The 14,548-nt window shown below is 40.9% G+C and overlaps 1 protein-coding gene across 1 annotated transcript in view; it reads left to right on the top strand.

The window, feature by feature from the left end:
• vstm4b (V-set and transmembrane domain containing 4b) overlaps positions 1-14,548 on the top strand; it is a 70,539-nt gene that overhangs the window by 49,169 nt on the left and 6,822 nt on the right. Inside the window, exon 3 of the mRNA XM_034194568.1 lies at positions 14,038-14,091. Within this exon, the coding sequence (XP_034050459.1) occupies positions 14,038-14,091 (54 nt within the window). The remainder of the gene's footprint in view (positions 1-14,037; positions 14,092-14,548) is intronic.

Below are 14,548 nucleotides of genomic sequence, written 5' to 3'. Positions count from 1 at the left end.
ACAAAAATTAGTTCACCGTAAGGACAGGATCCCTAGTTACAAACAGAGCAATGTAGTGTATCATATCAGATGTCAGGAAAACTGTAATGAACACTACATAGGTGAGACTAAGCAGCCGTTACACAAAAGGCTATACCAGCACCGCAGAGAGGGCGCCAGTGGACCTCAGTCTGCAGTTCATCTCCACCTTAAAGACACTAACCACACATTTGAGGACAAGGAAGTTAAAATCTTAGCCAGAGAGAAGAAATGGTTTGAGAGAGGGGTGAAGGAGGCATTGTATGTGAAACAGTTGAAACTCAGCCTTAACCGGGGAGGGGGTCTGAGACATGCTTTGTCCCGTGTTTCCAATGGGGTACTCAGATCAAAGCAGTTTCAGTCTTTTGTTCATGGTAATGAGTCATTCACGTCATCAGGAGAGTCGTCAGGAGAGCCGTCAGGAGAGGCATCAGTCCAATCGTTAGGAGGGACAGCTGCCCTGTCATTAGGAGGGTGCTAACTAGAGCACAATGGGTGCTAATTAAAGCAATTGTTTAGTCACTAGCCAATAGCAGTCTGCCTCTCGGTAGGAGGGGTCTGGTTAGGTTTAAAACTCCAGCTTTTGTGGCTTCTGTTTGTTCTTCTCTACAAGAGTCAAGACAGAAGTCAGACTACCAGAGCAAGAATTTTAGCTGAGGAAGCTTCTGCGATTTGAAGCAAAACGTCCTCGCGTCAAGCAACCCAGTCCAATCGAAGATTCAAGCTTCTCTACTATGGAAACCACCTGGACAACTGAGAGCCTACACAGAAATACAACCCCAGTTCCAATGAAGTTTGGATGTTGTGTAAAATGTAAATAAATTCAGAATACAATGATTTGAAAATTCTCTTCAACCTATATTCAATTGAATACACCACAAAGACAAGATATTTAATGGTCAAACTGATAGACTTTGTTGACATATGTTGGTTTTCAGCCTTGCCGCTTATGTGTCAAAAGTTCTCCAGATTCTCTGAATCTTCTGATTATATTATGGACTGTAGATGATGGAATCCCTAAATTCCTTGCAATTGAACATTGAGAAACATTGTTCTTAAACTGTTGGACTATTTTTTTCATGCAGTTGTTCACAAAGTGGTGATCCTTGCCCCATCTTTGCTTGTGGACAGCTGGCACTTTTGGGGATGCTCCTTTTATACCCAATCATGACACTCACCTGTTTCCAATTAACCTGTTCACCTGTGGAATGTTCCAAACAGGTGTTCTTTGCGCATTTGTCAACTTTCCCAGTCTTTTGTTGCCCCAGTCCCAGCTTTTTTGAAACGTGTTGGAGGCATCTATTTCAAAATGAGCAAATATTTGCACAAAACAACAAAGTTTATCACTTTTAACATTAAATATCTTGTCTTTGTGGTGTATTCAATTGAATATAGGTTGAAGAGGATTTGCAAATCATTGTATTCTGTTTTTCTTTACATTTTACACAACATCCAGACTTCATTGGAATTGGGGTCGTATTACATCCTTGGTGGAGGTAAATATCACAATCTCTGGAGCTGCACAGAGATCCAAGATCCGAGAGGGACCATTTATAGTTGCCTGGGAGAATTGAGGTAATCTTTGTGTAGGAAACTGTAGTATGTTGATCTGCTGCACAATGAAGCATCACAAAATCTATCTGTATGAACCACGTTCCTTCTGTTCAGACCAGTTAAAACACAGGCACCTTCTGTTTCCGCCTTTGCGCTCCTCTTTCCTGGAAATTGAATATGATTATTGCAGCAAAAATCATAGTGCATTGTGGGAAAATTACACTGTATTTATGGAAATGCGAAGCTGCTGTATCCATTAACAGCAGGAATAACTGTTTCTAAATAAGTAGCAGTTGTCTCCACAAACATAACAACAGGAAATCAGGCTGTTGTTCTGGCAGCTCCATCAGGCAAAACATGTCATTGAGAAACACTGCAGATTTGGGGCTGCAAATTTCCAGTCATGTGTTTCTATAAATCTGGACGTACTGTCAAAGAAAAATGTTAAAAACAAGAAACCAAACACTCAGGCTGTATGTTGACAGATGCACCCAGAAACTGTGCAGAATTGTTGAAGAAACAACAGGAAGTTATTCACAGCTGTGTTTCCTCTTCGTCACTTTAGAATGCCATGAAGTCAGTGGACACAATGAAGTGACTGACTGAGTGGACGGCAAAGACACAGAGGAACTTTATTCAGTCCAAACTGTGCAGTGATGTCTGCAGCAATCAGTTGTTTGAATGCCAAAAGACAAGAAAGTCAGATGTACAGTAAGAGAGCAGCTCAACTGATGGTAAAAAACAAGCATGCTCGTTGAACTCGATTTGAATGCCATAGATAGTCTAACCTTTCTGATGTATTTGCAATAAAATGGAACAGAGATGCTTCATCATCTGTAAATATCAGTAGGGTTTGGATTAGAAAAAGGATATACAGTTGTGCTCATACGTTTACATCCTCTGGCAGAATTTTTGAATTTTTCATAGAATATGAATAATAACGCAAACCCTTAACGCTAACCCTAACCCTAACCCTAACCCTAACCCTAACCCAGCAGGCTGTGGGCAGTGTGCATAAAGACAGAAACTCTGGCTTGTTGTTTGTTTTGGGTTTGTGATCACCTTTGATTTCACTCAGAAATCTCGGCAGTGCTTAAACTCAAAACTGGCTTATCAGTAGCCGACAGTGTACCAAGTCAGCACTAAAAGTTAGCAGTTAGGTGTAACTTCCGCTAATTTTTTTTTGCAGGTTATCGGTTTAGCGTTATAAAAGTTAACTTTTCAGTTAGCGGATTCGTGGTTGTTAAAGCTAACTTTTTGGTTAACTGTGCCCACCAGTAGGCATTACTACACAAATGCTACAAAGTGTCTTGCTTACAATACACCAAACAGCACAGAGAACAAAGTTATTTTGAGTGATGAGACAAAAATTTAACTTTTAGGCCACAACCATAAACATTACATTTAGAGAGGAGTCAACAAGGCCTCTGATTAAAGGTGCACCATTCCTACTGTGAAATACAGAGATGGCTCGCTGATGTTTTGGCGATGTGTGAGCTACAAAGGCACAGGAAACTTGGTCAAAATTGATGGCAGGATGAATGCAGCATGTTATCAGAAAATACTGGAGGAAAATTTGTACTCATCATCCTGGAAGCTGCGCATTGGACGTACTTGGACATTCCACCACGACAATGTTCCAAAAACACAAGGCCAAGTTGATCTGTCCTTGGTTCCAACAGAATAAAGTGAAGGTTCTGGGGTGCCCATCTCAGTCTCCTGACCTCCATATGATTGAGCCACTCTGGGGATCTCAAACGTGCAGTTCATGCAAGACAGCCGAGGAATTTACAGGAACTGGAGGCTTTCTGCCAAGAAGAATGGGCAGCTTTACCATCAGAGAAAATAAACAGCCTCATCCACAATGATTCCAAAAGACTCCAAGCTGTCATTGATGTTAAAGGGGGCAACACACGGTATTAAGAACTAGGGTATGTAAATGTTTGATCAGGGTCATTTGGGTAGTTTCTATTGCCATTATGATTTAAAAAGAGTAAACACAGTTATTTGACAATAAATGGCTTCACACTAACCATAAGTGGGAAAAAAAAGTTTTGTGTTATCATTCATATTCTCTGAAAAATGGCCAAAAAACTTTAAAAATCTGCCAGGGTACGTAAACGTATAAGCACAACTGTAGTTATGATTATGGTTTGAGTTGGAGTTAAGGTTATAGTTAGGGTTATGTTAGGCTTAAAGTTATGGTTATAGTTATTTATGGTTGTGAAGTGAAGAAGTGGTGCGGTGATGAAACAATTCAATTTCTTTCTTTATTGTTTATTTGATGAGGACAATGCACATTAATGAACACTTTGTACATTTTCATGCCTTAGTGTAAATATACCAGATTTAGCTAAAAGCTACCATCCATCTGTAGTCCTCAGACACACAACAACACACAATTACAATAAATAAATTAAAACAAAACATGAGATTATGTACAATACATCTCACCTGTGTTGATATAATAATATAATTTATTAATTTATATCACGGCAAATCATGACTAATCGCCTCAAGGCGCTTCACAAACATCATTTAAAAGCAGAATAAAATTAAATAAGATTAAAACAATAAAAAAATTAAACATAAAAAGGCAAAAGAAGTAAAATAAATAAAAGGAATAAAAAAAGACACACAATCATTGGAGGTGATGGTCTTGTGATTAAGGCTTGAGTCCAGAAGATCATGGGTTCAAATCCCTGCCTGACTGGAAAATCACTAAGGGCCCTTGGGCAAGGCCTTTAATCCCCTATTGCTACTGGTGTATAGTGAGCATCTTGTGTGGCAGCACCCTGACTGCCAGCGCTTTGAGTGTCTGATGCAGATGGAAAAGCGCTATATAAATGCAGTCCATTTACCATATAAAATACTAATGATAAAACAGGGAGAACAAATGTGTCTTCAGCCTGGCTTTAAAAGTCTCCACAGAGTCCGACTGTCATATTAGCGCAGGCAGATCATTCCACAGAGGTGGGGTGCGGTGATAGAAAGCTCTGTAACCCACTGACTTTTTCTTCACCCTCGTGACACACAATAGTCCTGCACCCTGTGAACGCAGAGCCCTAGCTGGCACATAGGACTCAACCAGGCCGGCCAGATGGGGGGTGCCAGTCCGTAAACAATTTTATAGGCCAATAGTAACACCTTAAAATCCGATCTTAAGGAGACTGGAAGCCAGTGAAGGGATTCCAGAACCGGCGTAATATGGTCAAACCTTCTGCTTCGTGTCAGAAGTCTGGCAGCAGCATTTTGAACCAGTTGAAGACCCCTGATGGTGGACTGTGGTAAACCAGAAAACAAAGCATTACAGTAGTCCAATCTAGAAGAAACAAAAGCATGAATCAGAGTCTCAGCATCAGCCATAGACAAGATGGGACGAATCTTTGCTATATTTCATAGATGGAAGAACGCAGTCCTCGTAATGTCCCTAACTTAGAGGTCAAAGGACAACGTAGGATCAAAAATTACCCCAAGGTTCCTCACTTTGTCAGTATGATGTATAACACATGAACCTAGGCTAAGCGCTAGCTGATCAAATTGATGCCGATGTCTTGCTGGACCAATTACCATCATTTCAGTCTTATCAGAGCTCAAAAGTAGAACGTTGCTAGACATCCAACTTATCACTGCTGCAAGACAGTCCTGTAAAGATTTTATGTGGACAGGATTTCCAGCAGCTATCGGCATATACAACTGAGTGTCATCAGCATAGCAATGAAAAGCAACCCCAAAACGCCGCAAAATGTTCCCAAGGGGTGCCATATACAGGGAAAAAGCAGGGGACCCAGAACCGATCCCTGCGGAACCCCGAACTTCATGCCCCTAAAGTCAGAGGTAGCGTCGTTGCACAAAACACAGTGGGAACGACCAGACAGATAAGACGTCAACCACGCAAGAGCAGTTCCAGTAATCCCAAAACAGTTTTCTAGCCTATCAAGTAGAATATGATGATCAACAGTGTCAAACACAGCACTGAGATCCAGCAACACCAATGCTGTAGTAGTATCCGAGTCCATTGCTCGCAGAAGATCATTAACTACTTTAATAAGTGCTGTTTCTGTGGAGTGATGTTTTCTAAAAGCAGACTGGAATGGCTCAAAAAGGTCATTCTCAGTAAGATAGTCCACAAGCTGCCATGAAACCACCTTTTCCAGAATTTTAGAGCAGAATGATAGATTTGATATCGGCCTATAATTTTTCAATACACCAAGATCAAGATTAGATTTCTTGAGTAGTGGTTTAACCACTGCAGATTTAAAACAATTTGGAACAGATCCAGAGTTTAAAGAAAGGTTAACAATTTCCAGCACAGTCGGCCCAAGAATGGGCCAAAGATCCTTAAACAATTTTGTTGGTATAGGATCAAATAAACAAGTTGTGCTTCTAGTAGACATCACGAGTTTCGTCAGCACACCTTGTGAGATACTGTTAAATTCCATAAATCTAGGTAGCACCTTAGTGGTCGTCCCCAGCTCAGTAGCTGGATACAGTGACTGGACCAAAGTATGCTGAGATGTGCTCAACCTAATATCTTCTATTTTCTTTTTGAAATAGTCCAGAAAGTCCTGTGCTGAAAAAGGAGAACGACCAACAGGTGGCTGTCCACGAATAAGAAATGCCACCGTATCAAACAACAACTTTGAATTATGCTTGTTTTTGTTGATCAATTCAGAGTAATAGGTCTGCTTCGTAGCCAATAAAGCATGCATATAATATAAAATAGCTTCACGCCACACAAGGTGGAACACCTCTAGTTTGGAACTATGCCATTTCCGTTCGAACCCTCTAGCCGTCTGCCTAAGCCTAAACCTGTTGACAGGTTTGATTGTTTTTGAGCCATTTTTTAAGCTAATTTTTAAAAGCACTCAGGGTGGGACTGTCTCATATACTTGTTGGCTGTTCCAGTTTGTACAACCCTTCACAGAGATGGTGTTTTTTTTGTAGTGCCAAATCACAACACAGGTTGTCTCAAGGCACTTCACAAGAGCAGGGTCTTGAGTTAGGCGACCATCGATTCTGGCAACGACAATAATACAAAACATCGACAAAAAGTAAAACAAAATACAAGGTTATAGTGATTACAGTGAAAATTTGATAAAACAACAATAAAGTCAATAAAATACAATTTAAACATTTAAAACAAGGGTAAAAGTGCAAATCAAAACTGCTAAATCAGTGTCAGTTATAAGAAACAGAAAACAAATAAGTCATCAGTCTAGGTTTCAGAGTCTTAATGGCAAACTGTTCCATAGACAAGGTGCCCAATAAGAAAAGCCCCTGTGACCAACTGACTTCTTCTTCACCCTCAGAACACACAACAAACCTAGATCCTAAGAACAGGCAGCATGTCCAGGTATGGTGTAAATAAATAAACCAAAAATGAGAGAGGTAGTCCGTAAAGAATGCTATATGATAATAACAAAACCTTAAAGTTAGACTTCGACCGTCTCCCACTGTTCCTTCGCTTTCTGTCTATGACTTTGATTTTATTAATACTCATTCTCAATGTGTCACTGTTGCTGGCCTGACGCTACTAAATATCTGCGATTCTGTGATAAAACAGAAATTAGTCATCCCCAGAGCTGGCTGCCCGCTTCCCTGCCGCCGGCCCGTGCGGTTCTACAGTCGAGGCTGTGTGCAAAACCATCTTCGTCCAGTCAGTCGTACCTCTCAGCATTCTGACCAACATCCAGTCCGCCTGCCCCTGATTAAACTGCAGATCCCACACTAATAAAACTAATAAATGTCGTTGATGGAAACTTGGAGTAAACCATGTGACGACAGCGCCTTCTCTGAGCTCCTCCCCCCTGGCTGCTCCTTACTCAGCTCTGCTCGAGAAACAGGTTGGGGAGGGGGGCTCACCTTCGTCTTCAAGGACGGCCTCAGATGCCGACATCTTTCCACGAATAACTATGCATCCTTTGAACTATAGTTATTTGTGATTGAACTCACCAGCCCTGTATTATGTGGGATTGTGTATTGCCCACCTAAATACAATAAGGATTTTATTCAAGAGTTTTTAATCACAATTTCTTCTTATTTATGATAAACTTTTAATTTGTGGAGATTTTAACATTCAAGTTTGCTGCTGATTTTAAAAGAAGTTTTGCTTCTTTTGATTTATTTCAATCGGTCGATAGTCCTACACACCATCATGGGCATACTGTGGATCTCATTATCTCTCATGGGCTCTCAGTGCATATCACAGAGGTATCTGAAGTCACTTTCTCCAATCACTTCTCCATTAGTTTTGAAGTTGAAGCACCGCAAGTGTCCTGTAAACCTCATGACGTGTCAACGACGCTGTATTCTCACCTCTTCTACAGCTGGAGAATTTGCTGCTGCTTTCACAGACACTCAGAATCTGGAAATTCACACTGTGGAGTCTCCTTCGAGCCCTAAGAGTGTTCTGTCTTTCTTCCACACCACTTGTTTGGGGATTCTGGACTCAATAGCTCCTTTTTGACAAAAATCAGCCAAACCGAGATCTGATCCCTAGTTTAATGACACTGTCCATGCCCTCAGGCAGCAGTGCCGACAAGCTGAAAGACGATGGAAGAAGTACAAACTATATCTATTCTGGGAATTACTGAGAGACTGCCTCTCTGACTTTCAACGGGCAATGATGAAGGCAAAATATCAGTATCTGTCTAATGTGATCCGGAGCAACAGTCATCGCCCCAGAACTGTTTTTAACACTATTAATTTAGTTGTTAACCCGCCCACATGTGTCCTGGCTGATGCCTCAGTGGGTACTTGTGAGGACTTTCTTTATTTCTTTACTGAAAAGGCCACAGTCTGTCAGGATCGGGAGAAGGACGTCAGCCACCATCTCTACCAACATGAGGACCCCACAGGGCTGTGTCCTCAGCCCCATCCTCTGCATCCTGTTCACCCACCACTGCGTCGCTTCCCACCCCAACAACACCATCATCAAGTTTGCCGACGACACCGCCGTGATAGGACGCATCACTGACAGAGACGAGGCAGCCTACAGGAGGGAGGTGGACAGTCTGGTGACGTGGTGTGGAGACAACAACCTCACCCTCAGCACAGACGAGACCAAAGAGATGATAGTGGACATGAGGAAGGAGAGGAGGCCTCATCAGCCGCTGTTCATCTGAGGTCTTGAGGTGGAGAGGGTTAGGAACTTCAAGTACCTGGGGGTCCACATCAGCGATGACCTCACCTGGACATTCAACACCACACAGGTGGTGAAGAAGGCTCAGCAGCGGCTGTATTTCCTGAGGAGGATGAGGAAATTTGGGTTGGCACCCAAGATCCTCAGCAACTTCTACAGCCGCATCATCGAGTCAGTCCTGACCACCTGCATCACTGTGTGGTATGGCAGCGCTACTGTGTTGGACTGCAAACGTCTGCAGAGAGTGATAAGGACTGTGTCTAAGATCACCAGGACCCCACAACCCTCTCTGCAGAGCATCTACCACCGCAGAGTCCACAGGAGAGCTGTCTCCATCATCAAAGACCCCACTCACCCCAACATGGACTATTCACACTCCTCCCCTCAGGCCGCAGGTTGACTGTGAGATGTAGCTGAACTTATATGTAGCTCCACTTATATTTAAATATTTATACTTGGAGTCATTTATATATATTTGAGCACCCAGTGTGGGCAGCAAAGTAAGAATTTCATCATACAGGGAAACGTGTTTCTTTACTGTGCATATGACAATTAAAAAATAGTTGACAGTATAAGGAAACTTGATGCCTGACCAAGCTGTAGTTCCACTTCCTCCTGCTGTGTTTGAGCCATTTGAACTCATTTCTTTTTCTTCCCTCTCTAAAGTGGTGCAGAAACTGAAGCCTACAAACTGCCCTTTTGATATTGTCCCGACTAAGTTATTGATAGAGGTTTTTAATGTTCTGGAGCCCTTTTTAGTGGGTTTTATAAATTCTTGCCTCACCACTGGATCTGTACCGGTTGCTTTTAAACATGCTGTGGTTTGTCCACTATTAAAAAAAAAAAAAAAAACACAGCTTGATCCTTCTGTTTTATCACATTTTAGACCTGTTTTTCACTTGCCCTTTCTGTCCAAGGTTTTAGAAAAAGTTGTTTTTACAGTAATACAGTTACAGTCATTCTTAGAAAATAATGTTCTCTTTGAAAAATTTCAGTCAGACTTCAGAACTCATCACAGCACTGAATCAGCTCTTTGAAAGGTCCATAATGACATTGTACTGTCAGTAGATGCTAAGCGCCCCATGGTTTTATTGCTCCTGGACCTGACAGCTGACTGCGATACAGTTGACCACTCAGTCCTCCTGTTCCGTCTAAAAAACACGTTGGACTCGATGGCACTGTTCTGAAGTGGTTCACATCATATCTCTCTGATCGATGCTTTTCTGTAATGGTTGGTGATCTGTCCTCTTCGAGTGCTTCTCTTGTCTGTGGTATTCCACAAGGCTCAATCCTTGGCCTCACTCTTTTCTCCCTGTACATGTTGTCACTTGGATCAATCATTGCAAACCACAATATGTCATTCCACTGCTTTGCAGATGACATTCAAATCTACCTCCCATTAGAACAAGCTGACGTGGTCACTGGGGGCAGGGTGGCCAGCTGTATCACAAAAATAAAGCAGTGGTTGTCTTTGAATTTCCTGCACCTAAATGAGGACAAGCCTGAGTGTGCTGTGTTTGGTGACTCACAGATAACGGATGCTGGGGGATTGTCGGTTAAACCCACTGTCAGAAATCTTGAGGTGATGTTTGACCGTGGTTTTAATTTCAACAAACAAATTGACTCTGTAGTCAAATCGAGCTTTTATCACCTATGGCTTTTAGCGAAGGTGAAGCCTTTTTTAAATCATGTAGATCTGGAAAAGCCATTCATGCTTTTATTAGTTCTCAGCTGGACTACTAGAACTGGCTTTACATTGGAGTCTCCAAGTCTTCCCTCAGTCAACTTCAACTGGTTCAAAATGCTGTAGCACGTCTGTTAACTGACATGCATAGATGCAACCACATCACCCCAGTCCTCTATGCTCTGCATAGGCTTCCAGTTCGAGCTAGAATTGATTTTAAAATTCTCATGTTTGTTTTTAAAGCTCTGAATGGTTTGGCCCCACCATACTTAGCTGAGCTGCTACCACATCAGGACCAAAACAGAGTTTTGAGATCTTCTAACCAGTGTGCACTGGAGGTTCTGAGGTCTAGATACTGCCACTGGGGAGACCTTGCTTTCTCTGTGGCTGCACCCAGACTGTGGAACAAGCACCCCCGAGATCTGTGCCGCCACTGACCTGGATCTTTTCAAATCTAAATTAAAAACCTCTTTTTTAAGAATGGCACTTGCACAATCAGCAGTGCTCTCACATTTTATTTGGTTATTATCTGCAAATACGGATTTTGGATATTTATTTTTATTGATATGTCTGTTTTATATTTGCTTATTGTCTTTAGTTATTTATGTTTTATCTGACTGTGAACCACTTTGGTCACCCTCTGGGCTGTGGAAAAGGCTATATAAATAAACGGATTGATTGACTGATGAACAGGAAGCCTAGTAAAGAGAGATCAGAAATGGAAAGGTCTAGTATGAAAAGAAACTCCTGAACAGATGCCAAAAACAAGAGCAAATCAAAAACAATGTTAAAGTTTATTGGAAGTTAAAAGACATTTAAACTCTGCTGGATGAAAAGAATTGAATTAAAGCGTCGGACCTGTGTGAAATCCTGCAGGTTAAAACTAGTTTTAAAGACAGCAGACTTTGTGTTATAGTGACCAATCCATCTGCATCAGATGCTCAAAGAGCTTTACAATTATGCCTCACATTCACCCCGCTGTCAGGCTGCTGCCATACAAGGTGCTCACTACACACCGGGAGCAATAGGGGATTAAAGGCCTTGCCCAAGGGCCCTTAGTGATTTTCCAGTCAGGTGGGGATTTGAACCCATGATCTTCTGAACTCAAGCCCAACACCTTAACCACTAGACCATCACCTCCCCAAACAAGCTTTCCTTCTTCATATGCAAAAAAATTTAATTAATTATAATAATTTATTATTATTATTATTATTATTATTATTATTATTATTATTATTATTATTATTATTAAATTCAATAAATACATTGAGATTTTAAAAAAGTAAGCCCCTTCAGCTGCTCACTTGTTTGCATTCGGGGTTGCTACAGAGGTGGATCTGTGTGTTGAATTTGCACGTTTTGCACCAGATGCTCTTCCTGACACAACTCCACATTACATGCAGAAACATGGCAAGGATGGGATTTGAACCTGGAACCTTTTGCACTGAAACCAAGTGCACTAATCACTTGGCCACCACCCTTACTGCTGTTGTTGTTGCATTGACATTCAACAAAACATATTTCCAAAATACTTTATGGAAAATGTACTCATAATCTACAGGAAAAACTGCACTGTTATGAGATGATTTCGGTGAGCATTTGACTGACGGTCATTGTACTAGTTTGTTGTGCTGGAAACTTTCCAATGGTAACTGAGGGTTCAAATAAAAGCCAAAATGCAACAAAATGTGATGGAACAATTAACATTAATTGTTTAAAAAAACCCACAGCTTTCTACAGTCCAAGATGACAACTTCAAATTACCATATTTTTTTTTGGAATATAAATTGCCCGAGCAATCCGCAGTCTTCCATGCCCAAATATATATCTGTTGTGCAAATATGGTGAGAATCAGTGAAGTACTTTTGACATAATCCTTGTAACAGACAGACAAATAAATAAATAAATGCAGAGGATTTCATTATATCCTTGGCGGGTGTAAAAATGCCTCTTAAAGAGGAAACCCCATATATACGTCACAACAGACACATCAGTCGCGCCTTTTTCTGTATTATCGGCTGTCTCATTTGAAATTTTTGTGCACTGATGTAGTGTATTTATTAATTTATTTTTGTTTGGTATTTATTCTTTTATTATTAGAGGATTATTAGAGGATATTATTACTTTGCTTAGTGGTTTGATTCCTGGGAAAGACCTGTATAAATAAGCATTATGATAATTATTATTATTGCTAATGACTTTTCTGTATTTAAGTCAGACCTGACTATAAGTTGCAGGACCTCCAAAACTAGTATTAAAAAACAAAACAAACACAAAAACAAATACAACATATGCAGGAACATATAGTACTACTTTTATTCAACCAGCACTCCAAAACCAGACATTATTGGAGTTGCACATTTTCACATAATTGTTACTTTAAGAAGCTGGCATTTTTACTTGAAATGATAAAAATCGGTTATCAAAATAGTTCATTTTTTTCTCGAGCGATGAATAAATTGCTTATCTCTTTATGTCAAATAAGTGCCTTTTTGCTTTCTTTAAAAAAAGATGACTGAGTATATAATGTATGAATATAATGTGGATTCACTTTTTCCTTTTTGTTTTGTGATGTTAAATAACTTCTCAGTTTGGCCACAAGTAAGATAAGATCACTTTTCCCCAACGTTCAAGTGACTCACACGCCACACTGCTGTTTTTGTTTCTGTTGTTGTTTTTGAATGCTGGAGTTTTAGGTTAGATTTTTGGAATTTTTGTATGAAACACTGCTGTTAAATAACTGCAGTGAGGACGTCCATAACGGCTCCAGCTGTGCACAAAGGTGAACAGTGTGCTTTTAGTTCTTCAATGCAAAAAACCTTTTTGTGTGTGTGTCTTTATTTTGTGTCTTCGTCACCTCTTATTTATTGTTACTTTAATGCTAGTTATGTCTGTCTTATTGACTACCTTACTGTCAAGAATATTTCACTGTGGGATGGTGGGAAATGTCATTTCGATTGCTTTGTATGTCTGGTACATGTGATGAATTGACAATAAAGCTGACTTTGACTTTTGACTTCGACATTATCAGGGAGTGGCGAGTCTTTTTTTAATCAGCTGCTGGTGGTGCCGTGTCTTTCACATCAGGAGCATTCCCCATCTGGAATGGAACCATCAAAGCACTTGTGGAGATTTTGGAATGAATAATGGTCAGATCAGGTCTCACCACACTACGGAACCACCGTGGGCTCTGGATGGCAATACCCAGGTAGACACTAGAGGTAGATTAGTTTTGGTTCAGGGGTGCACTCCTGGAATTGATCTACATTCACTCAAAACATATTCTCTTGCATAAACTAGTTACATTCAAACCTGTTTGAATGAGAATCTGACAGGAAATATGTCTGTTGCCATAGCAACCTATGGTCCAGCACTGAATGTGGATCACATACATGAAATCAAGAGAAATTAAATTCTTGCAAATGTACGATGTTCACATGGACAAATTGGAACACAGGAATCAGACCTTGAGCTTCCATCATGTCCTGATTTATCCAGCATCAGGCAGGAAGTATGCAAACCTCAACTTGTTGTCCTACAGCGAGTCTTATTTAAACTTCAGCCAGCGTGTAATCAGGCGGCAGTGAAGCCACAGTGATGACAGTGGACTTTACATGTTTCCTGTTTCTGTGTGCAGTTCACATCCAACCAGCCAGCAAGGCCAAGGAAAGCCTGTGGAGCCTGTTTGAAGGTAAGACCATGTACTTATAGTCTGTGGTGGACTGGAACAGTATGGTCCTCTAAAGACAAAAAAACAAAAAAGCTTAAACCAAAGAACAGTGCCTTAAATAGCTCACAAAATATGTACTTTTTCTTCAGCTTCAGTGACGCACTTTGGAGGCAGCAGATGTGCTGTTGGAGTCGTGTGTAGTCGTGTGCAGGCTGCAGCAACAGAGCACACAAAGTTTTGTGCCATAACCCTGATGCACACATAGATTTTTCTCAAGTCTCAAGGAAGACTGCAATACCTCCATTTCCTTCAGCTGCTCTTGCTTACACAAGATTGCCGCAGTGGATATGGTACAACTTTTACAATGGATGTCCTTCCTGATGCAACTGCAGTTGTCAATGCAGAACCCTGATCACTGCTCCTGATGTTCCAAAGTGGTCTCCCAGCCAAGTACTAGTCAAGACTGACTCTGTTTCAT

The sequence above is a fragment of the Thalassophryne amazonica genome, chromosome 18 (genome assembly GCF_902500255.1).
Source record: "Thalassophryne amazonica chromosome 18, fThaAma1.1, whole genome shotgun sequence".
In the NCBI taxonomy this organism is placed as follows: domain Eukaryota; kingdom Metazoa; phylum Chordata; class Actinopteri; order Batrachoidiformes; family Batrachoididae; genus Thalassophryne; species Thalassophryne amazonica.
Note: the sequence above shows the minus strand (reverse complement) of the source record. Positions and strands in the feature narration are given on the sequence as shown.